This window comes from Periplaneta americana, chromosome 2, assembly GCF_040183065.1.
Source record: "Periplaneta americana isolate PAMFEO1 chromosome 2, P.americana_PAMFEO1_priV1, whole genome shotgun sequence".
NCBI classification, from domain to species: Eukaryota; Metazoa; Arthropoda; class Insecta; order Blattodea; family Blattidae; genus Periplaneta; species Periplaneta americana.
The window spans coordinates 186,816,206-186,842,202 of NC_091118.1; the positions used below are offsets into that span (position 1 = coordinate 186,816,206).

Here is a 25,997-nt window from a genome sequence, read left to right on the forward strand (position 1 = left end):
AGTGCAAGATACGGAAACTTTGACAGCATTTTTCTGCACTTTCTTATTTTTGTAACATTGGTGCACTTTTTTCAGAAAGTATTGTACCCAGAAGGCTGAACTTAATATACAATATCAATGTGATGGCATTTTACACAGTAGGTTAAAAAAAAATAAGATTATTTCTATGTTCAGTAAAAATAAAAAATAATTTGTAGTAATTTTTAATGCAAAAAATGTCACTAATGACATTTATTTTTCCAACCGCTCAGCGGAATTTTAAATTTATTTGATCGGTTGTATACATTTTTTTTTTTATTTTATTGGGTTATTTTACGACGCTGTATCAACATCTAGGTTATTTAGCGTCTGAATGAAATGAAGGTGATAATGCCGGTGAAATGAGTCCGGGGTCCAGCACCGAAAGTTACCCAGCATTTGCTCGTATTGGGTTGAGGGAAAACCCCGAAAAAAACCTCAACCAGGCAACTTGCCCCAACCGGGATTCGAACCCGGGCCACCTGGTTTCGCAGCCAGACGCGCTGACCGTTACTCCACAGGTGTGGACGGTTGTATACATAAAGATATGTTTCTTATGCCCTATTTTCTTACATTTGCAACTTTTATAACTTCTGAGAAAAGTGCACTCAAAATTGAGGAATTTAACATTGTAAGATATGGAAGTACAGTCTCCCCTTATTTTGACCTTTTATTATATTACAGTTCCAATATAGTTTTTTGGTCTATACTTTTACAGTAAAAAAGTAAATCCATGGCGCTAGAGCCCTTTGCAGGGCCAAGACTGATCAACCGGCTGCTGGCCTCACATCCACATGCCGAAGTAGAGGTGTATGATCATCCAATCAGAATGGAGGTATTGTGTGGTTAGCACGATGATCCCCCCAGCCTTATAGCTGGTTTGCGAAACCGGATTTTTGCTACCTATCGTAGCTCCCCAAGTGCATCACGGTGCTGGGTGGGCACCAGTTTCGTACACTGGCTGAAATTTCACGAGAAAATTTCTTCCCCCATGAGGACTCGAACCAGCGCGCATTCCGATACTTTTACAGTAAGTTATATAAATTCTTAGAGAAAACAAAGAATATCGTCATTGTTTTTATGAAACCTCCTATGTGGCAGTACAGAAAATAACTTTTCAGGAGAAAGAAAAAATTAATTAAAAATCAATGGGCCTACATAAGAATATGAAATAATTCGATAGAAAACGTTGGTGCATATGATGACATCATCGAGGATCAGTGTAGGCCTATTGATATTTGAATAATTTTTTCTTCCTCCTAGAAAATTATTTTCTGCACTGTCACGTAGGAGGTTTCATAGAAACAACGACGATATACACAAAAAGAGAGAGAGAGAAAGGAAATACGCGCATTTTTTGAGAAATTATAATTTGCAACTTTTTTAGTACTGAAGAGGAAGATGATGTGCTTTGGACAAATTCTGAATTACAAACGAGGGATTATTAAATATCAAATGAAACCTTAAGAGATCATTAAGAAATTATTAATATTGGCCAGACGAAGAAACAGAAGTTACACAAAAAATATTGCATAACATTTGGCAATTGGACTTTTATATTGATTAATAAAAGTGTAGCCCTATTACATGGAGAAGTTCAAATATCTTGGAGCAACAGTAACAAATATAAATGATACTTGGGAGGAAATTAAACACAGAATAAATATGGGAAATGCCTGTTATTATTCGATTGAGAAGCTTTTATCATCCAGTCTGCTGTCGAAAATCTGAAAGTTAGAATTTATAAAACAGTTATATTACCGGTTGTTCTTTATGGTTGTGAAACTTGGACTCTCACTTTGAGAGAGGAACATAGGTTAAGGGTGTTTGAGAATAAGGTGCTTAGGAAAATATTTCGGGCTAAGAGGGATGAAGTTACAGGAGAATGGAGAAAGTTGCACAACACAGAACTGCACGCATTGTATTCTTCACCTGACATAATTAGGAACATTAAATCCAGACGTTTGAGATGGGCAGGGCATGTAGCACGTATGGGCGAATCCAGAAATGCATATAGAGTGTTAGTTGGGAGGCTGGAGGGAAAAAGACCTTTAGGGAGGCCGAGACGTAGATGGGAGGATAATATTAAAATGGATTTGAGGGAGGTGGGATATGATAGAGAATTGATTAATCTTGCTCAGGATAGGGACCAATGGCGGGCTTATGTGAGGGCGGCAATGAACCTCCGGGTTCCTTAAAAGCCAGTAAGTAAGTAAGTAAGTAAGTAGCCCTATTACAATATAACGTCACTAGTCGGAAATACTGATAATCCGAAAATGCTAAGAAAACCCAATGTAATGCTACAGTGTTATAAACTCAGAATGCACAATATACAGTACAACTTCCTCTATCGTTCTTGTTTTCTATACTATTATAATAATAATCTGCCAGCTTCTTCTGACGAAGATAATCTTGACAAAGCAACAATGTCCCGCCAAAGTTCCATAAACTCGAAACTGAACAAAGCTGAGAACAGTGAAAGATGGAAAGAGGTTAATACGTGTTTTCCCTGCTTGCAGTCTTGTCCCTCACTTAATACGAATAGGTCTAGTCCCAATGAATTCTACTAGCGGGGTTCTATTGTATATTTCACCAACAGAAAATATATTATTATTCATATTGATTTCAATAAAATTATGAAGGGTGAACAAAACTTCGAGAATTAAGGTATCTGAAATTTTAACATAACGATAGTACAGAGCATTTGTCTGTGTTGAGATACGGGTCAATATTTTCTCAAGTCTGGGTGTGAAAGTGGTTGTCAAGGCCATTCACTTGTTTTCTTGATGAGAGTCAGCAGTCGTTTGACCAGATCACCCACGCACTGCACTCGACGGAAATTGCGAGCACCATGTACATAACAGTACTTTTGCAATGGATTTAGTAAAGAGAGTAGGCGTATTCAGCACTACACAAGCTTTCACTCTCTTATTTTTTTTATTTTAGTAGGTTATTTTACGACGCTTTACCAATATCTTAGGTTATTTAGCGTCTGAATGAGATGAAGGTGATAATGCCAGTGAAATGAGTCCGGGGTCCAGCACTGAAAGTTACCCAGCATTTACTCATATTGGGTTGAAGGAAAACCTCAACCAGGTAACTTGCCCTGACCGGGAATCGAACCCGGGCCACCTGGTTTCGCGGCCAAACGCGTTAACCGTTACTCTACAGATATGGACCCACTCGCTTAATATTATCCTGAAACTTTGTACTATCTCTCTTACATAATTTTACACCAATATTTAAAATGTATTCAGGTACTAATTTTCGTACTATTGGTGATGTACTTTGGTTAGTCTGGTTAGCCAGTTACGTTTTATTTTACGAGTACAACGGACATTAACATTGACCGTATTTATTCGCGTAATAGACGCACTTCTTTTTCCATAATTGTTGGATTAAAACTCCAGGGTGCTTATTATATGCGAGGAAATATCAATAACTATCTGACATCCCACGTGATAATCACAGCTGGTTTCGACATCGGACATTCAAGTAATGTTTAAAGTGATCGATTGTACGGCTGCGAAAGCATCGATACATCGAACGCTTTCGAGCAGTAATAATGTAAAGTGCGTAACATACGAAATGAATAAACTGTAAACTCTCGACCAGCTGCCCTATTTCCATGACTTGCAAATTTAATTACTTTTCCTTTGAAATTTTCCGAGTAACTTGTATATTAAATTTACACTTATTAGGGTTCATTATGCATGTATCGTGGATCTCTTTTCTCTTTATAATAATAAACACAACATTTTCATATTACTATTTATTATATTTTATTAATATCAAATAATTACTACTGTTAAAAAACTATAAGAAATACACAAATAGCAAGAAACATCCTATTAGGAAAAGTATGCACTTTTAATAAATCTGAAGTGTTTTTATGGTATGATCATAAGTATTGTGAAAGAAAAAAGTCTACAGTATAATTACAATTATAATTATTGTTAAAAAACTATAAGAAATACACAAATAGCAAGAATCATCCTATTAGGAAAAGATTCCACTTTTAATAAATCTGAAGTGTTTTTATGATATGATCATAAGTATTGTGAAAGAAAAAAGTCAACAGTATAATTACAATTATAATTATTGTTAAAAAACTATAAGAAATACACAAATAGCAAGAATCATCCTATTAGGAAAAGATTCCACTTTTAATAAATCTGAAGTGTTTTTATGGTATGATCATAAGTATTGTGAAAGAAAAAAGTCTACAGTATAATTACAATTATAATTATTGTTAAAAAAACTATAAGAAATACACAAATAGCAAGAATCATCCTATTAGGAAAAGATTTCACTTTTAATAAATCTGAAGTGTTTTTATGGTATGATCATAAGTATTGTGAAAGAAAAAAATGTCTACAGTATAATTACAATTATAACTATTATTAAAAAAACTATAAGAAATACACAAATAGCAAGAATCATCATATTAGGAAAAGTTTCCACTTTTAATAAATCTGAAGTGTGTTTATGGTATGATCATAAGTATTGTGAAAGAAAAAAGTCTACAGTATAATTACAATTACAATTATAATTATTGTTAAAAAAACTATAAGAAATACACAAATAGCAAGAATCATCCTATTAGGAAAAGTTTCCACTTTTAATAAATCTGAAGTGTTTTTATGGTATGATCATAAGTATTGTGAAAGAAAAAAGTCTACAGTATAATTACAATTATAATTATTGTTAAAAAACTATAAGAAATACACAAATAGCAAGAATCATCCTATTAGGAAAAGATTCCACTTTTAATAAATCTGAACTGTTTTTATGGTATGATCATAAGTATTGTGAAAGAAAAAAGTCTACAGTATAATTACAATTATAATTATTGTTAAAAAAACTATAAGAAATACGCAAATAGCAAGAATCATCCTATTAGGAAAAGTTTCCACTTTTAATAAATCTGAAGTGTTTTTATGGTATGATCATAAGTATTGTGAAAGAAAAAAGTCTACAGTATAATTACAATTAATTATTGTTAAAAAAACTATAAGAAATACACAAATAGCAAGAATCATCCTATTAGGAAAAGATTCCACTTTTAATAAATCTGAAGTGTTTTTATGGTATGATCATAAGTATTGTGAAAGAAAAAAAGTCTACAGTATAATTACGATTACAATTATTTAAAAAAAAAACTATAAGAAATACATAAATAGCAAGAATCATCCTATTAGGAAAAGTTTCCACTTTTAATAAATCTGAAGTGTTTTTATGGTATGATCATAAGTATTGTGAAAGAAAAAAATGTCTACAGTATAATTACAATTATAATTATTATTAAAAAAACTATAAGAAATACACAAATAGCAAGAATCATCATATTAGGAAAAGTTTCCACTTTTAATAAATCTGAAGTGTTTTTATGGTATGATCATAAGTATTGTGAAAGAAAAAAAGTCTACAGTATAATTACAATTACAATTATTTTTAAAAAAACTATAAGAAATACACAAATAGCAAGAATCATCCTATTAGGAAAAGTTTCCACTTTTAATAAATCTGAAGTGTTTTTATGGTATGATCATAAGTATTGTGAAAGGAAAAAATGTCTACAGTATAATTACAATTATAATTATTATTAAAAAAACTATAAGAAATACACAAATAGCAAGAATCATCATATTAGGAAAAGTTTCCACTTTTAATAAATCTGAAGTGTTTTTATGGTATGATCATAAGTATTGTGAAAGGAAAAAAAATGTCTACAGTATAATTACAATTACAATTATAATTATTGTTAAAAAAACTATAAGAAATACACAAATAGCAAGAATCATCCTATTAGGAAAAGTTTCCACTTTTAATAAATCTGAAGTGTTTTTATGGTATGATCATAAGTATTGTGAAAGAAAAAAGTCTACAGTATAATTACAATTACAATTATAATTATTGTTAAAAACTATAAGAAATACACAAATAGCAAGAATCATCCTATTATGAAGTTTCCACTTTTAATAAATCTGAAGTGTTTTTTATGGTATGATCATAAGTATTGTGAGAGAAAAAAAGTCTACAGTATAATTACATACAGAGTAAAAAGTCAGATTCTCAGTTAGCATTTGTACTCATAAAATATGCAATGTAAATGAAAACATATTTCTATCTTGTCTCCTTTAAAATTAGAAACAAACTTATAGTTCCATTAATCAAAGGTTTCATTCTGTCATTCAGTCTCTTTCACTTGTAGTTCTTTTTCTATCTCGCTTCTTCTTCGTCTGATATCTTCTTTGCATTCCTTGAGACCTGTAAAATGGCAGATTATTTTTTATTTATGCAATTGCTGCAATTAAGGGAGGAGTTGATCTACATTCTGGAATAATCTTTTGTTGCAAAATACTGAAAGTTTAATTAATAATAATAATAATAATAATAATAATAATAATAATGTTTTAACATTCTTTCTGCCATAGCAGACTGCCTAAATGACAAAGAATACTATATAAATTTAAATTTCTTGAGCTCTTTTACACAAAAGTTAAAATTATAAAATGTATAATTAGATATCTCGCTCCCGAAAAAGCCAAGGTTTGTGCTCGGGAGTGTTCTTGGAAAAGTAAAAGTCAAATTATATTAGTAAATACCAATACATTAAGATAAAATACTAATTACAAAACACAGTACATTACAAAATGAAATGCGATTAATTCTAATGTAAAAATGCAGGAAATGTCTTTAGAGTCCATTTTTCTGTTAGGAGATGAAAAAATTTGCAATAGTAATATGCGTTACAAGAGTGGTATGTTGAAATTTTCATGTTCGAGGAAAAGTTTGAAAAAGCGAAACATAGTTGAGCTTTTTTAATTTCCGAGTATTGAAAGAAAACATACTGCTCGTGTATCGTACATTATTTTGTGCGAAGATCGTTTATTATATACCTGAAAGAGGAATTTCTAATTAGTTGCAATCAATTCTCCATCTCGGTTTCTGTTCAATGATGGCAAATTTGCAAAACAAAAATATCTATCTTCAACATTGTTGCTTTAAAATGTTTTCTGTGTGTTAGGTAAATTTCAGTTATATTATTGTTAGTATCAAACTTTATTATGTATTTGTATATTGGCAACGTTGAATTTATGTATTTTCTATATTGGTAACATTTGTTAATAAACACGAGAAGATGGCAGACAACCTACCGACTCTCTCTACATGGTCCTCCGAGCTACATGTTTACTATACTCCAGCAGGCCGTGATATACGTCTGTCTTTTTTTTTTTTCCCCAGTCTATGATGAGTCTGGATTCTTGTTGACTTTTTCACGGCTTTCTTAATGTTACTTGCATCACGAATGCAGTAACTTTAGTGGAGTTGTAGAGTTTACTTAATTTTTGCAAATATTTAAAAACAATAATTAACAGTGCAATTTAGGTGAAATTGCAGTGGTAAGTTTCCAATTTATAATTATTACTATATTGAACTTCTCTAAAAATAATATGTTAAAAGCCTAAAGCAGTAAAATCAATATGTCACTTAAGCGGTAAGAAATTTCTATCTGATGCTTTTCCAATTCACTGCGGGCTAAAGCAAGGAGATGCACTATCACCTTTACTTTTTAACTTCGCTCTAGAATATGCCATTAGGAAAGTTCAGGATAACAGGCAGGGTTTGGAATTGAACGGGTTACATCAGCTTCTTGTCTATGCGGATGACGTGAATATGTTAGGAGAAAATACACAAACAATTAGGGAAAACACGGAAATTTTACTTGAAGCAAGTAGAGCGATCGGTTTGGAAGTAAATCCCGAAAAGACAAAGTATATGATTATGTCTCGTGACCAGAATATTGTACGAAATGGAAATATAAAAATTGGAGATTTATCCTTCGAAGAGGTGGAAAAATTCAAATATCTTGGAGCAACAGTAACAAATATAAATGACACTCGGGAGGAAATTAAACGCAGAATAAATATGGGAAATGCGTGTTATTATTCGGTTGAGAAGCTCTTATCATCCAGTCTGCTGTCGAAAAATCTGAAAGTTAGAATTTATAAAACAGTTATATTACCGGTTCTTCTGTATGGTTGTGAAACTTGGACTCTCACTCTGAGAGAGGAACATAGGTTCAGGGTGTTTGAGAATAAGGTGCTAAGGAAAATATTTGGGGCTAAGCGGGATGAAGTTACAGGAGAATGGAGAAAGTTACACAACACAGAACTGCACGCATTGTATTCTTCACCTGACATAATTAGGAACATAAAATCGAGACGTTTGAGATGGGCAGGGCATGTAGCACGTATGGGCGAATCCAGAAATGCATATAGAGTGTTAGTTGGGAGACCGGAGGGAAAAAGACCTTTAGGGAGGCCGAGACGTAGATGGGAGGATAATATTAAAATGGATTTGAGGGAGGTGGAGTATGATGATAGAGACTGGATTAATCTTGCACAGGATAGGGACCGCTGGCGGGCTTATGTGAGGGTGGCAATGAACCTTCGGGTTCCTTAAAAGCCATTTGTAAGTAAGTAAGTAAGTAAGCGGTAAGAAGAGGGAAATTGTTATTTGTGTTAGGTTGGGAATACTGAATGTGGAATTTTAGACTTTCCGCGGATTGGTTTTGTGCAGAAACCAAGCAAATATGCACGATCTCGCACAAAAATAATTTTTACACTATTTTAAATAGAGAACCATTAGTTTATGTTAGATGAGCATAATTATATTACTATTAATAAAAGAATTGTATAGTCTTTGCCGAAATAAGAGTTATGCCTCAGACCAGATTCAGTATTACACTTAGGTTCAATTAGTGGAAGAGAAGTAGCATATCTTCTTATAGAATGAGTATAACTTGATGAGTGCTTAGTTTTATTTTTGTGGTAATATGTTAATAATAATTATATATATATTAGTTATTCTTTTTTATATCTAAAACTTTGAAATATTTATATACCGGTACGAGATTTGTTGGATAACTTAAATGCTTATTTAAACAAATTTTAATCATTCTCTTAAGCTGATACAGGGGGAACAGAACAGATTTTGTTCTACTTCCCCAATCTATTATCCCATACTGAATAACTGACTGAACTAAAACTAAATATATAGACCTCATTATATTACATTCAGAAGGCACCATAGCTGGTAAAATTTATATATCAATTTTCTTCATTTAGAGGAAAGATAATCTATATGTTTTTTCCAACCTAAATTTGGTGCATTATAATGCGTAAATATTTCACCTGTTCTGCTGTCCACATGTAAGAATTTAAGGATAATTGAATAATTTCCGGCATATAAAGTAATTTTTTAATTACTTTGACTTGGGGAAAGTTCTGTTTATTTAAATAAAAGGGTATTACAGCTGTTTTGTTAATATTAATAGGCAGAAAGTCTGCATTAAACAATTTTTAACAATGATAATTCCTGTATTTTGTATTTAGATATGCTATTTCCCAGTTTGCACCACTGAAAATTAAAACAGTGTCACCAGCGAAAGTGTATATATTTCCTTTAATTTTATCTGGGCTTATTAATAAATCATTAATATAGAGAAAACAATAGGGGTTTTACTTAAGACATTCCTTGAAGGCTGCCAATATTAACAGTTGTATGATAGCTAAAATTATCTTCAATTTTAGTCTGCTCACTGCTGATATCTATTTGATAAATATGCGCGAAAAAGATCAAGGCAACATCCCTAATCCTCATTTTGTAAAGTTTGTCTGAAAGTATTTTGTGATTAATGGTATCGAATGCCTTCTTTAAGTCTAAGAATACGCTTAGGTCTAATGTTTTTATAATCTTTTCTGTGACAGACATGACTCATCTTGCGTGCTCATGTTATGATGAATCCAAATTTCAGATGTGATAATATATTATTTTTCTCTAGATATTGTGATAGTTGATTTTTAAACAGATTTCAAACAATCCTGCTAAAGATGACAATAAAGATAACGGCCTATAATTATTTCCTATATTTTGTCCACTTCATTTGGACTATTTTATTTGACTATTTACCTCTTCCATCGAAGATACATATACCACTGTGAATTTTTGAAGAAGTCATCTAGCGAATCATTAAGTTCATTAGTCTGCATAACTGCCTCTCTGAGGTAAGAAGGTAAATTCTTGTACACGTGACCCTGCCAAATAAAACTTATGTTTAATACAAATAGCCCCTAGCTGATGAAAATTAATTAAATATGATCATGTTAGGATTTTCTCTAATTATGGTATGTTATAAATTCTTATTTGTAGGCCTAATTTAGGAAGGAGGCTTAATAATGAGTAAGTTAACACAGGATTAAAATATATTGGGCTATAGCTATACAATAAGAATTGAGGACCGTTTTCACAAAACTCAACAAACGCCACTTTAAAAATTTTACATGACACGTTTTTTTTAGTTTATTCTCATACCTTTGATGCTATAATTATGAAAAAAATTGGGCATTGTTCCTCTCTCAGAGATGCATTAATTCATATAAAGTGCAACTATTATTCTTATCTTCATTATTTGAAAAAAAAATATGACAAAAGTTAAAAATTTCACAAAACTCAACATATCCACATTTTTAAATGCACATACCTTAAAATGTTTAATTATTTTTCATTCATCCTCATCAAAATCATTAATACGTATTTTAAAATAGTGCTTAAGTACTGCTGAACTAAAAACAGTTAATTGAAAACACTGAAACCTAATTTCAAGCTTTTTTTTTCTTTTTTCCAAAATTTGTTATTGACTTACAATAACTCTTTATTTGCACGAATTAACTGTTTCTATTTGTGCAATACATTACACAGATCACTGAAGATCAAAATCGTAAACAATAATCTCAGTGCAATAGTTCATCATAATCTATTCTATTGTCAGAATCTTTGGCATATTCCTTTAAAACTTTACCATAAAATACCTTGCTTCCCATCTCCGAAATGCCATTATGGAAGTAACTCATTAACTTCCTCATATCATTAGCTTTGTTTTTGCTGACATGGTTCACCAGTGAAAGGTCAGATGCTTTAGACATTACAGAAGCACTTGTCTTTCTTGGTTTAAACACTTGAACTTGTATTGGTGCAGAAAAAATGTGTGTTTTGTAAATAACACTTTACACGATTCTTACAAGTTTTTTTGTACGTAAGTACTCTCATCTCAGATATTTTAAATGGTAATTTGACTTTTACATTATTTTTGTCATCGATTTTAAATCCCAAGTATGCCAGCCTTGCCCAAAAGTTTTACGTCCCCAAACATTGCCATAATTTCATAATAATCTGATGCCAATATGATGTATTCATGTGTTCTCAGCTCTTTCTCTATCAATTGAAACACATGGTCCGGAGGCATATAGCTATGGTCACGGATAGGAAAGAAATGTTTAATTTCTTTAAAAACTTCAGAGCTTTCCAGATAACCAACAAGCAAAGCAATCATTATGCAATTTTTATTCTGAGACCCACAAGAATCTGAAAACAATCTCTAAGAGTTAAATTTCAGGACTTTTCTGTGAATAAACATTTTTTTCTAAATTACCTATGTAATCCTTCAATGTCGTAATAACATACCTGTCACTTTTCTAAACGTAGCAGAACATAGGCCTACTGGGAAATGTTCTCCATTTTCACCTCTTACGAAATATGAAATAGACACAAATCTGTCTAGCTTTTTGAAGTCCTTCTGTGCCATTTAGGTAGATCAACTTTCATATGTCTTAGCAAAAAATTATCCTGTTCAACTTTTGTGCTACTTTTGTATAAATTGTCTCGAAAATTAATTAGATTATTTAAGCAGAACGAACCTGCAGCACGTTTTCTTTTTCCCTGTTCTCAATGATTACAGTTTAGTTTGGATGTACGTCATTATTTTTAGGCGCAACTACACATTTCTTACTCTTACATTAACGTACTCTGCTTCTACTCTTCCTGCTCCTTTCAGTAGCTTGAACGATTTAGAATACTCAGGGTTCTTATCCAATTTTCATCAGCATTCATAAAATGCATGCACTTACAACAGCGGCCAGATTTATACTGAATTAACGCAGGAAACAACAAAATATTATATAATATTTGAGCTCCGAAATGTGTCACTGTTGTCAAAATGCAAATATATTACATTGTTGTAAAATATTGTGGCTTGTGAAACAGGATAGAAGTGTGAAATGTTGAGTTAGAGAATATGTTGAGTTTTGTGAAAATTTAAGAACTGGAGATGTTGAGTTTTGTGAAAACTCTCTACATTGAGGCACTCTTTTCAACGGAAAATGTTGAGTTTTGTGATATTATGAGCACTGCATCATTTTCCTCTCATTACAATTGACCAGAATCCGTCAAAACCCGCATTTTGAAAAAAATGGCGTTTGTTGAGTTTTGTTAAAACGGTCCTCAATTTATTTCAGAGTTGACAACTCTGCAATTTCCGACTCCTGGACATTACTGTCTGGAGTAATCTAAGTCAAGAAATTAGATTTAGGATGAGACTTATCATTTTATAGCACCAGAAACCGAAATATTCTCGGAAAAACTTAGGTTAAAAATGTTACAAAATTAGAATCTTTCACATGCTATATCTGAAATAAGAACATTCCATAATAGTCCATTTTTATATTATTCTAAATGCAAATAAAATGCCTTTTGGTTTTCTGTTCATTAATAACATACACAAACAGAAATACATACTACATGTACAAACTAGAATTTTGAAATTTATTTTAATGTACATTACATAATCCATTACTAGGTATTGTCCATTTTTAACTTTGAATAAATATTTATTAAGTAATTGAGAGTAGGCTCTGAGGATGGTGTGATGAAACACCGAAACAGCTGTAAGCAGCACAGACTTACATAATTAACACGAGTAAATCCGCTAGTTGATTAATTACTTATATTTAAGTGTTAAAAGTAGTGTACGCAAGATTCAAAATGGATTATCGAAATATTTATTGTTGCATTTTCGACTCAGGGGGGGCAATGGATTAGAGAGCGAAATATTCATAAAACTCTGGACAGCTCTGAGAAGAGTTGACTTAACACTAAATTTTTGCTTCTACAACATCAACATCTAAATAATTCTGAATATTATTTGAAATGTTTCCATGTTAGAAAATCTAAGTTCAGTGAAGCATTGTTTACAGGGACTGATAAACTGAACCCCATTCTTTCGTTAGTTATATTAAGTTTTATTAAAACTTTATATTTAACAAAAATTCAGAGATTTATATGTAGGTAACTGAAGGACTATTACACTTTTACTACATCGTACTACCTTTGACCAATAAAACTGTACAGAACGACGTGTTTCAACCAATCATGGCTGCTTATCATGAAATTTTTACCACCTCCCTAGCATTTGTTTCTTTGTTTGCCAACACGTATCAGAGTGTTATATATATATATATATATATATATATATATATATATATATATATATATTGATAATTGAAGTGAAATACAACTGTTTTAATAAAAATGAAACTGAATCAACAAAGCCTTCTTGATTAGTAATCTTCCATAGATTTCAATGAAGATTGTATGGTAACAAGAGAACAAATAATGCCTATGGCTTGTCAGTATATCTTTTCATTAATAATCTTCCTCGTATGTAATCGTGAAAGCTTTGTAACTAATTCAACAGTTCATAGCATAAATACACGTCAAAAAAATTACTTTCATACTCCATCGGCAAGTCTATCGTGTTATCAAAAAGGAGTGCGTTATATGCCAGTAAAATTTTTTTTAATAGCCTCCCTAGCAATATAAAAAATGAAACTCAAAACATAAGATTATTTAGGGCCAAATTAAAGAAGTACCTAATTTCTCACGCCTTCTATTCTGTAGGTGAATTCATGACATTCAATAACACTTCATGAAATTGATACTAAAACTACCGTATGTGTTGTACTAGTAGACTATATTGTAAATTTCGTCTGTACATATTTGATCTAGCCTGTGACTATAAATTAAGACTTTATAATAGCATTACGTTTTTTTACTTGTTCCGTATTCTAGCTGTAAAGCAATGTATGAATACCATGGAATGTTAATAAATACTGTACAATACAATACAACAGCTCATCATAACACACTACTACCATCTAGCGGAATATTTATAGTGATGAGATGGTACAATAATACATTTTCAATACAGTTTAGTATTCCAGTACGTAAGTCAATTAATATTTTATTGTATTGAAGTACCGTACTGTACTTTATTTCTTCTAATCTTTATATACTTTCTTCTAATCGTGTAATAGTGACTTAAATCCCACTTGAGTTTTGATTTTCACTAGATAGGCTAAATCAAAACATCTAGTGAGATTACTGTAGATAATTAAACTAGTAAAGAATTTATGTCATTTTGAAGATAAGTAACTACTGGTATCTATTGATACTTCATTTGTAAATACTAATGCTCTCTTTGTACGAAAAAAAAAATAAATAAATAAATAAATTGTTAATTTTTTAACTGAAACGTAATGAACACGAAAACTTTCACATTTCTAATAGGCCTACGTCATGCAACATCAGAGAAACTTGATGTTGTTTAGCCAGGAGATAATGGGATAAGGTAGCCAGTTCCTTTCCCCCTCTATTGCATACAGTATGTACATTGCTGACTAGTAACTTCAGTTATATACAAACAATAATTGTTCTTCCTCTGATACATATCGTCAAGTGAGATGTACTGCTTGATAATAGATGTACATATCAGCCAGATCCTCAATCACAGGTACAGAGAGACTTAAAACTATTAAAAAGAAAAAGAAAACCTTCATCCCTGAAGCATATTTTTCATGTGCCTTGGCATAAATTTCATTCAGTTGAAGTATTGGTAGGTGCACAGTTGAATATCCCTCCGTCATGTCGAAACAGACTTTTTCTTGCTCATCATCATCATCGCTATCGTCATCATCATTGTCAGACCTAAAAAAATAGAAAACATAAATTCTTCCCTTGCTGTGTATAAATTAAAAAAAAAAGTTTCATATGTAATATCTACTTGAACAATGTTAGAATAGAGGAGTTTTTTCAAATAATAGAATGTTCTTAATTTCCCCTAAAAGTCTTCTAATTATGTCAGTAGATTAGAGTATAATTTTATTTGTGTAATTCACCTACTTCCATGTAACATGAACAAATATTACTATGTTTTATACATGTATTATTTTGTACGATTTGCAAATTTGGACAAGTCCCATAACATCTTTGATGTTCCAGTGGATAATAAATTTTACATATTAAAATAAAAATATATATATTATGTGTACCAACAATCCTGAGAGCTATACTGGCAATAGCTTGACTACTGACACCTAATACAGTGGAAAAAGCAACAACCAAATTTCTTGGCTTACAAACCGATAATATAATAATTTGAAAAATCATATTAAATAAATTAACCCCAAACTAAATCCAGTATGTTTTACTATTAGATCTATGCAAGAGATAGTAAATATCAATACCTTAAAAGCAATATACTTTGGATACTTCCATTCGATAATAACTTTTGGAATAATATTCCGGGGAAATTCTACAGATACTAACAGTATATTCCTACTACAAAAAAGAAAAATTAGAATAGTAGTAGATGCCAAATCCAGGGAGTTGTGTAGGACCATTTTCAAAAAACTACAAAAAATGCCCGTGGCTTGTCAGTATATTTTTTCAATAATAAACTTCCTCCTATGTAATCATGAAAAACTTTGCAGCTAATTCAACAGTTCACAGCATAAATACTTCTCAAAAAATAAATTTAATTCTCCATTGGCAAGTCTATCAAGCTATCAAAACAGAATGCTATTTTTTAATAGCCTCCCTGTGGATTTAAAAAATCAGACTCAAACATAACATTATTTAGGGCAGAAATAAAGAAGCATCGGTACTTAATTTCTCACTCCTATTTTCTAGATGAATTTGATATTCAACAACACTGCATGAATATTTCTGTCTTGTATGAAGTATCAAAACTAACCTCTTGTATTGTACTAGTATACTGCAAAACCTTTCAGTACCTATATTGTAAAACTATTCTGTATATATTTCAACTAGACTGTAACTTTGAATTAAGACTTTGTAGTACTATTAAGATTTTTTTAGACAAGTTCCATATTCTAGCTGTGAAGCGATGTACGAATACCATGGAATGTAAATAAATGCAATACAATTGGTAGGGTCTCCAGTGCCAGATAGTGTAAGAGAGAGATACTAGACAAAGAGAGACTCATTAGTCCTTCAGGACTGCAGGGGGTTGGGTCTAGAGCTGACAACCCAACACAGGTAAACTTTAATATTGTTCAAAAACCCCAGGAAGGCTGAGGCCTGCCTTGGACTGTAATCACATGATGATTATGATGATGAAAATTGTTCCCATGACCCATATCGTTGTGTCTAACTATTCTCAATTATTGTGATTTCTAGTTCAGATATTGCAAAGTGACCAGCAAGAATAAGTGAAATATTATTGTCAATTGAGTAGCTACAATGTTGATATTGAATGACGGCAGCGACCAAAATAACTATAAAACTAATTCCAATGTTCCTAGTTTAAAAAACTGTGTGTTAACATGAACTATATATATTAAATCTTCCACCATGTTAATGATGTCAAAACAAGTGCTTGTACAAATTTTAGCAACTCGAGCGCAATTACGAGGGCCGTAAAAAAATAAGTTTCCCTGGGGCCGTATACAGAAAGAAAACACAATTTCATTGGAACAATTTATTGGAACAGATATAATAACTGTTGAGCTATTTTTCAACATATTCCGCACTTGAATTGAGACATTTTCATACCGTGGCATCGACATAGAGGTGCAGACGGCTGTCACACATTGGTTCCAATTCCAGGCAGCAGTTCTACGACACAAGGATACAAAAGTTGATTTTACAGTATGATAAATGTCTCGGTTCTGGTGGGGAATACATTGAAAAATAGTTCAACAATTGCTGTTTCTGTTCCAATAAATCTTTCCATGAAATTGTATTTTCTTTCTGTAAACAGTCCCAGGGAAACTTACTTTTTTATTTGTCACCATGAGAATGTTTGCTTGTTAGTTCTTTTACTTTAAAAACTAATACCGGTAATAGAGATCTCAATGACGAAGAGAGCAATAGTGGATTAATATTTGTTGACTGAGTGGAATGGACTTTTTCCATTGCTAGTGATAAAATATAGTTTCACGACGTTTCGAAGCTTGGTTTTATCTTCGTCATCAGGTGAAAGGAAGCCTACTCGTCGGGATCGTTACATACAGCTGTCTGTATGACTGATCAGTGTCCATTCCACTCTGTCAATAAATATCCTTAGAGAAGCAAGTGTAAATTGTGTAAAAAAATTGTTTAGGTATTACCATACTGATATACTTACAATTCACATTCACTGTCAGAACAGCAATTATCTGGTAAAATGTCATCCACACTGAATGTTGGGATTTCAGAATACTCTGCAAGATAAAAAATTCATAAAATCATAAAATTTATATTTTCCTCATTTCTTATTGAAAAACCAGACAATTATACTTTACTTGCCATAATTACCTAACCTAGCACTCGTTTTTCATTCATGTTACGGTGCACAATTGGAAACTACAATCAATTGCGTGAATCTCATCTGAAATTGAAATCAATTCTTAAAAATAATAAATCAGGCTGTTTAGGGCCTGCATACCTGACCAATGTAGTGCTGATAGGAAGGCACTATAATGAAGTAAACCATCTTCGCCATCATCTTGGAAAATCTATATAAAAGAATGTATTGTGTAAACTCCAGGTTCCTAGGTTCGAACCTATTCTATTCCTCTGTTGCTACCTTTAAAATTAAAATGTTATTTTTTTCTTGGTAAACACTTCGTTGAACAAAATATGAGATTTTATGTAGGATCTAAAATATATTTACACAGGACCTAAATAACTCCTAGTTTAATGTTTAGATCCTATAAGACGTAACTACATGTTTCAATGTTTAATTTCGTATGTATATAAATTTTATTAAAGAGAAGTATTGTTGATTTACTTTACTTCGTTATGGCTTTTAGAAAATCCAGAAGTTCATTGCCACCCTAACATAAGCCCGCTATCGGTCCCTATCCTGAGCAAGATTAATCCAGTTCCTACCATCATATCCCACCTCCCTCAAATCTCTTTTAATATTATCCTTCCATCTACGTCTCCACTTCCCCAAAGGTCTTTTTCCCTCTGGTCTCCCAACTAACACTCTACATGCATTTCTGGATTCGCCCATACGTCCTACATGCCCTGTCCATCTTAAACTTCTGGATTTAATGTTCCTAATTATGTCAGGTAAAGAATACAATGTGTGCAGTTCTACGTTGTGTAACTTTCTCCATTTTCCTGTAACTTCATTCCTCTTAGCCCCAAATATTTTCCTAAGCACTTTATTCTCAAACACCCTTAACCTATGTTCCTCTCTCAAAGTGAGAGTCTAAGTTTCACAATCATACAGAACAACCGATAATATAGCATTGTCGATTGCAAGAATCAAATAATAAACAAGCTTCTCCCTCGCCTCTCCATTAATCTTCCAAAATCATTTTGTCTGCATAAAAGAAATTTACCCATGAATATCTTTGAAAATACTTAGTTATGTAGTGCCTTTCGAAAAGGGTAAAGTAACTGATTTGACTATCATTCAGTAAATCCTATGACTGGTATGACTGTAATGAATATTATATAGTGTGTTCATTGCTTTGTGAAATGTAGGAAATTATTGGTTTAAAGATGTGATATTTTAACAGAGTGCTCTATAATAATAGTATAGCTATATTGATATACTTTTCATTAGATATCCTGTTGCTGTGAAAAAAATTGCAGGAACAAACACAAATAACCAAAATCTGACGAATATTTGGGATTCCATAAAGACAGAAGTTGTAATTTGCTGCCATGAAGATGATGAAACTCCAAGTAAACGTCGTTGCACAAAACAAGACACTGAAGTTGCAAGAAAGGACCATTACAATAAGATAATTGATACAATACTGATAGTTTTTCAAATTGATCAATGATTTACAGTAGTTCTATTATAACTTTAACTTCGTTGCTTTATTGGATCCTTGGAAGTACCGGTACAAAAAATATAGGGTGGACTTTCCTGCTACTATATTTAACATTTTCAAAGGAAAACACTCGGACACGTTTGATTTTATCAGACTAAAAATTAACTCATTGTGCTCTACTTTTACGGAGAATTTTCTGAACAATTGTATCAGCTGGTTAGTACACTAAAGAAAAAGCAACTTGGATTACTTATTGTCACCATCCTCAGCACAACAGCTTTCGTAAAGTGAACATTCTCTGCACTTAGAAGAATGAAAACATATCAATGATCAACACAAAGCTAAGAACATCTTACCTGTTTAGCACTTCTATAAATTAAAAAGGGACTTCTTCATAAATTGATACAATCTGCTATATTATGAAGACATAATAGACAACGTCACAAAACAAGAAAGAAGAATGAACTGTATGTTTAAGTAACACATTTCTGTAGCTACTGTCACTATGAAAGAATGCTATAATAATACTTATTAAAACTTTGTAGCGCTGAACTGGAGAATTTGCTATGGTAACTTTGAACCATCCTGTTACGGTTACGACCAAATTGAACTAAATACACAATGTCGCCAACATAAGGACATGACGTTGGTCTGTGGCGTCATTAGAAGGAGAAATTAGTTTTTTTTTTTTTTTCCTCTCTACCTCCTTCATTCTGAACATTACTAAGAGATAGCACCACTGTTAGCGATAAGATGCACTTGCGTAAATAATGCGAGTAGATTATGTGTCTTAGATGAGGAGCTCACGACAGGAACAGTTTTGCTATGGCACATGTGCGGACCTCTCATGCAGTGTCAGCATGATCCTTACTTGAATTTATTTTCGTGTGTACATTCCAGATCAAGTCAAGAACATCCTTTCTTGCTCCGGTTATGCATCTTTCATATACGAAGGTTAGGTTAGGTTAGTTTAGGTTTTCATTAAACAAGTTCGTGCATGCGCAGACAGCCAAGATAATTCTGTCGGTCATGGCCCTTATGATAGTTTTTGTTTCGTAATATTGATGAATGGTGAATAAATTCATGGCCACTAAAAGTTTTGTTTGTAAAAGACTAGGTAGGTATGTTCTCCAGACCACAAATAAAACTGCAACACGGTCATAATTACGTACTTAACGTTTTGGCGAACATTAATCGGAAATTTACTTTCCTTCATTTGAATGATATTCCCTGAAACACACCTTCCCCCCCCCCCCCCTTTATTTCGTTGTGATAACCTACTTTAAGATCTTACTACATCTGCATTTTTTTATGCATTCAAAACACTGTCGTTATACTGCATTAACCTTGCACTTAACTTATGGAGTGAATTATTTAAGAACATAGTGGTGAATTTTACTACTGTACCACCATTTTGATTGTCTTTTGTTTGACATAGTTTGGTATGGCCCAGTGACTAGTGGCCAGCGAGCAACGTTGAGTACCGACATTGGTCTACCATGCGTATTTTCCAGTTGTTCCCTTTGTAGTACTGTAACTAAAATATATTTAACATTCATTTTGAGAAAAATGTCGAATGAGTCATGATTAATATTTTAAAAAATGTAAGTAAGTAAATTTCAGAGCATACTCACACAAAAAATTCACCACACACTCAATTCAGTTCTCTTCATGTATCTCTAGGAGTATGCATACTGCTGTTTGAGAAACACTATTCTACTTCATGTATTTTATTCTTCAATGAAGCTGTTACATTGTATTGTTAATCTGAAACTTCTCAGTTTCAATAAGTTCTTTTATCAGTAATACTGTATGTGTAATTTTCTACAATAAAATTTAGTTTTTGAACTACTGTAACTCGTTCTTTATATTTGTATATTTTGTAATAGCTAATTTTAATGAACAAAAGCATTATTCTGATTCTCAAAAAAACACAACTTGCCCATATCATACCTTATACAGCATGCCTTCGTCATCTGCGCCATCTAGAGAACAGACATCCCATTCATCTTTTGAAGCACCCTCTGCCATCAGACTCTAATGAAAAGAAATATGTTGTGATGTATTAGAGGGTCTACTACTTTCAGTGCTAAAGAATAGATAGAATAATAAAAGGTCCAGTTAAGGAAGGAAATAATTGGCTTCCCATACAATTGTCCAGACAGAATGATTTATGCTGCACAACAATCCATCCAGCATTGCAATATTTGCTGTAGTCTACTTCGTGTAGATTTGTACAGGATGCACATCTTCATTTCTTAGAGACCTAGAGACTGAAAAGTGTTCAAAGTCTGAATCTAATGATGTAGGGTTATAACATGTCCAAGTTTCAATTTATAGATTTCTTTAACACAATGATAGCTGTTATGGAAGATATCGTTCAGGTTAAACAAGTGCAGAAGTAGTTCCCTTCAGACTCTGCTAATACACCTTCAATTTTATTGTTTTCCGCTTTTCTAGCTGTTTCTTAAGCTTACTAACATAACTTAGTGTGACATTATGAATATCTCACGCTAGTGTACACTCGAATTTTTTTATGTTAGGTTTTGTTAGTGTAGGGTAAAAACTTAATTCTGTAATTATTGCGTTACCGGTACCACGTTAAATACAAATGTATTTACATCCATTTCTAGTTGAGTCATATGTATCACAGACAAACAAAAAAAAAAGTATCGATACTGACGCTTATTTCACATCGAAAATAAGGGTCGAAAGTTGCTGTGAAAATGGTGGCCACCAGAGAGGTGGAGGAATCTGTGACAGGTTAGGTTAGTTTAGGCTTTTGGTATGCCTTGCATATACGAATCTGTGTTAGGTTAGATTAGTTTAGGCTTTTGGTATGCCTTGCATATACGAATCTGTGATGGGTTAGGTTGTGTTAGTTTAGGTTTTGGTATGCATTGCATATACTCAAAATTATCTAAGAATGTGTCCATTCTTACTGACCGCCATCCTTTGGTAACGCTATTGTAAAGATTTACCAAAAGCTTATATTAGGTTAGGCTCGCTTAGCTTACAGCAAACATTCTGATGGGGGTAGATAAAAAAGTTAATTTTTTTTTTCTTTCACCATGTTAATAATTTCAAAAGAAGTGCTTATACAAATTTTGACGACTTGACCGCAATTACGAGAGCAGTAAAAAAATAAGTTCGTCAGTGGCCGTTAACACAAAGAAAACACAATTTCATTGGAAAAAATTTATTGGAACAGTCACAGCAACTGTTGAGCTATTTTTCAACATATTTCCCATCGGAATTGAGACATTTGTCATATGGGATCGACAGAGAAGTGCAGATGGCTGTCAAATGCTGGTTCCGATCCCAGGCGGCTGACTTATATGACACAAGGATACAAAAATTGATCCCATGGTATGACAAATGTCTCAATTTCGGTGGGGGATATGTTGACAAATAGCGCAACAATTGCTGTATTTGTTTCAATAAATCTTTCCATGCAATTGTGATTTTTTTCTGTAAACGACCCCAGGGAAAATCACTTTCTGGTTCCTCATAATTGCGGTCGAGTGGCCAAAATTTTTATAAGCACTTCTTTTGACATTATTAACATGGTGGAAGAAAGTATTTAACTTTTTTATCTGGCCCCATCAGAATGTTTACTTGTTAGCTTAGAAGATGTCAAGAGCCCCTATCCCGATGGTCTACGATAAGATCCGGGCGACAGGGATTGAGTTCGGTAATTTTCAGGTGCTGGGAAAGGCAGTTAATTTTTTGTTTAGCGACGTCAGTACTGGTCGACAAGTTACTGTAATGACGGATATACAAACGAAGTCAGATTACAAAAAACTGTTTATTTCATTAGCCTATCATTTGTTCTATTTTAGGCTGACTATTTTTAGTGCTTATCCATTAAATTATGTGCATACTGGTATTTCACATAACATTGCATGTTCTTCATTCCTACGGTTTTTTTTTTCGCTCGAAACCACCATCACACTCATTATGACGCACTTATCATTTCAAACGTAATTTACTACCAACATTTCCGAACAATTCTGTTTAAAAAGATGCCGATATAAAATACCGGTCCTAAAATATTAAACTTCATCTCTGACATTACCAGTACTAAACAAAAATCACCAGGCTTTGAACATCCTGCACAAATTTGTATATGCAATTCATGACAAAAACCTAATCTAACCTAACCTGTCACAAATTCGTACCTATATAAAAGGCATAACAAAAACCTAAATTACTCTAACCTAATCTGTCACAGATTCGTATATGTAAGGCATAATGTGAGTGTACATTAGCGTGAAACTTTCGTAATGTCGCCTAAGTTATGTTGGTATGACTGGTAAGACAATCGGCATGATTTATTATTTAAAAAATGGTTTATTTAACGACGCTCGCAACTGCATAGGTTATATCAGCGTCGCCGGTGTGCCGGAATTTTGTCCCACTGAATTTCTTTTATAGCCACTAAATCTAGTGACATGAGCCTGTCGCATTTAAACACACTTAAATGTCATCGTCCTGGGCCGGGATCGAACCCGCAACCTCGGGCACAGAAGGCCAATGTTACACCAACTGTGCCACCCAGGGCGACTGATTATTATTTTTATTTTACTCCCTCCCCCCCCCTTAGGTAAATGTTTATATTTGAGGAAGTAGATCTGCAGCATTTTGTTAAAATTCGCTCTTGCAAAGTTGGTAGTAGGCTACATTATTTATGTATAGGCTCTAGTGAGAATAAAGAAGTAAATAAATAAATAAATAAAGGGCAAAAGTAAACTTCAGCTTTCCCTGCTTAGGTCCTTATTAAGTAACCGTAATTTTACCGAAGTCAGAAAAATAGATGATATTTTTAGAAATACTTAAATGAAGGCTGAAAGTTGGGCCTAAAAACGGATAATGCCTGGTAAAAAAAAAGGGTAATATAGCAACTCTTTATCTGGCTGAACCGTTTCCCATCAGAGAAAAATTCTACATATACGCCACTATTTCTAGGGCACAATTAAGTTACATACCAGACTTAAATTTACAACTCACGATACTTTATTCAATTTTTTATTGCACTCAAGGCCGCAAAGAGCATAAATGCTCATCCTATCATATTCAGTATTATTATTATTTATTTTGTTTTTTTTTTTTTAGTTCAAGTAATGTCCAATATTTACTTAAAATACAAATAGAAAAATAACGAGGTAAAATAATTACCGTATATTACAAACTCCAAATCTACACAGATTTTGCACTGTTACGTAGTCTATTTGGTAAGATACAGGTATAAATACTCGTGAACCATTCAATCACTACAGTCTAAGACAATGATTTGAATTTCACTGGCCGATATTACGAACCACTTAGCTTGAACTTGAAACTGTATATTGTTGATTAGACATTCTTATTGGCGTATTCAAATACTGGAGTAGAGCCTTTACGAAAGCAGTGATGCCAACAGTAACTTATTCACTAAACAAATGTGAAAATGTTGCATTATGTATAAGGTTGCCATCTTTCAAAAGCGAAAAGTAGCGACACTGCATATTAGTAGAGGGGAAGACATAGTGATAATAGGGTACCGGTAGGTTGGCCAGTTCCTTTCTCCTGTCATTGCATACATCGCCAATTAACTACATCTTACACTAATCAGGAGATGCAGACAAACAAATTGTTCTTCCTCTGACTCACACGTATCGTCAAGTGAGATGTACTGCCTGATAATAGATGTAGCCTACATATCTTTGTTGTCCCTCCCCTACTGAGCTCTAAAAAAAAAAAAAAACCAATAATTGAGTAGTACTACTAAATAATAAGATGTGAGAACTGTACCTTTAGTATTAAAATATCTCAATTTTATAGATGCTTAAGAAATAAAAGACGAGATATGTTGGGACTAATTCAGGAAATTGTTTGTGCCAATAGCAGTGCCTTGTACCATTAGGAATGTTATAGAAAATCTAGTGTTTTAAACCACTGCATAATTAAACGTTAATATTTTCAGTATATAAAGACTATACGGGAATTGACAGTTTCTTTTATTATTTTTATTATTATTATTATTATTATTATTATTATTATTATTATTATTATTATTATTATTTACTAGGTATTATTGGACTGTCTTGATACTTGATTATGAACAAAAATTATGTATGCTGGTGTGAATCAGCTATAGGATTTTGCGTAGAACTATGTTGTATGTGTTGGGTAATAAATAAGAAAAATTTGGACATGTGGTCTCCAATTGCATTTTCTCAGAAATTGCTTTGTACTTTCAGATTTATATGTTAGCATAGTATGGTATGTGTATAATATGTTATAGATAGTCATATTTGAAATTGTTACTATAGGTATAGTGTTGTGTATTACAGGTGCTATGTTAGGTTCAAGTTTGCTGAGTGTGATGAAGTTCGATATAAGCCCTGCAAAAGGAGGCATGTCGTGTTTGTAACACTTTGTAGAAATGTTCGATGTCCTTCACTCCCACACCTTCATGTTTTAAGGATTTTAGCACAGAGCTTGCAATTAGTTATTTATATGAAATAAGACAAAAGTTTGTAATGTCTTGGCTACCTCTCTCATGTTGGAACAATGCAAGACACTATAGTCCCGTCGCTCTTATTTCTGGCAGCCAATCACGTTGCAGGTCAGCTACATTTAAACGTGTGCGTCTTGTCATTCGCTATTGATGATGTAATGAATTTCCTAAGGCTCGATAAATAATACAATCGCCCGCCATTTTGGCTCTTTCGTTGGCGTTCGCAGAAATCACACAAGGACGTTATTTGCCGCTCAATTACAGTGCATTTGATTTATTATCATAGGAGCTACGACATGATAATATTTAACGGTGTGGCAAATAGATTCCTCGTATGGTAGCTCGGCAACGAAAGAACAAAAATGGCGAACGATACTACCTACGTAGACTTTATAGAGCCTTCACTTCCTAAGACGTAAGCAAAGAGGGGGAGTCACGCCGGAAATAACAGCGACACGACTATAATAGGCGATACTTCCCCGTAACAACTTTTTCAAGTA

At 32.8% G+C, this 25,997-nt stretch overlaps 1 protein-coding gene across 2 annotated transcripts; it reads right to left on the bottom strand.

Annotated features, from left to right (window-relative positions):
• Positions 1–5,803: 5,803 nt before the first annotated feature.
• On the bottom strand, positions 5,804–24,396 carry LOC138695324 (uncharacterized). 2 transcript variants are annotated; one of them, XM_069819748.1, is made up of 7 exons: positions 24,174–24,396; positions 20,949–21,032; positions 17,648–17,717; positions 17,348–17,423; positions 14,751–14,904; positions 9,997–10,121; positions 5,804–6,288 (listed from the first exon to the last, which is right to left on the bottom strand). In XM_069819748.1, exons 2-7 carry the CDS (start codon positions 21,024–21,026, stop codon positions 6,213–6,215), a joined length of 579 nt encoding a protein of 192 aa, XP_069675849.1. In that variant the 5' UTR covers positions 21,027–21,032; positions 24,174–24,396; the 3' UTR covers positions 5,804–6,212. The 2 variants fall into 2 exon arrangements, with proteins under 2 accessions (XP_069675849.1, XP_069675848.1); XM_069819747.1 differs by lacking the exon at positions 24,174–24,396 and having other exon boundaries at positions 20,949–21,447.
• Between the last annotated feature and the right edge of the window lie 1,601 nt (positions 24,397–25,997).

Bases quoted from the DNA above. Each gene is read 5' to 3' on its own strand.
- LOC138695324 (XM_069819748.1), bottom strand. From the start codon at position 21,026: ATGGCAGAGGGTGCTTCAAAAGATGAATGGGATGTCTGTTCTCTAGAT. The intron at 17,424-17,647 runs GTATGCAGGCCC...TTTATCTTGCAG, and splicing joins ATCAGCACTACATTGGTCAG to AGTATTCTGAAATCCCAACA. The intron at 6,289-9,996 runs GTAAATAGTCAA...GCCATTTTACAG, and splicing joins ATGTATCTTCGATGGAAGAG to GTCTCAAGGAATGCAAAGAA.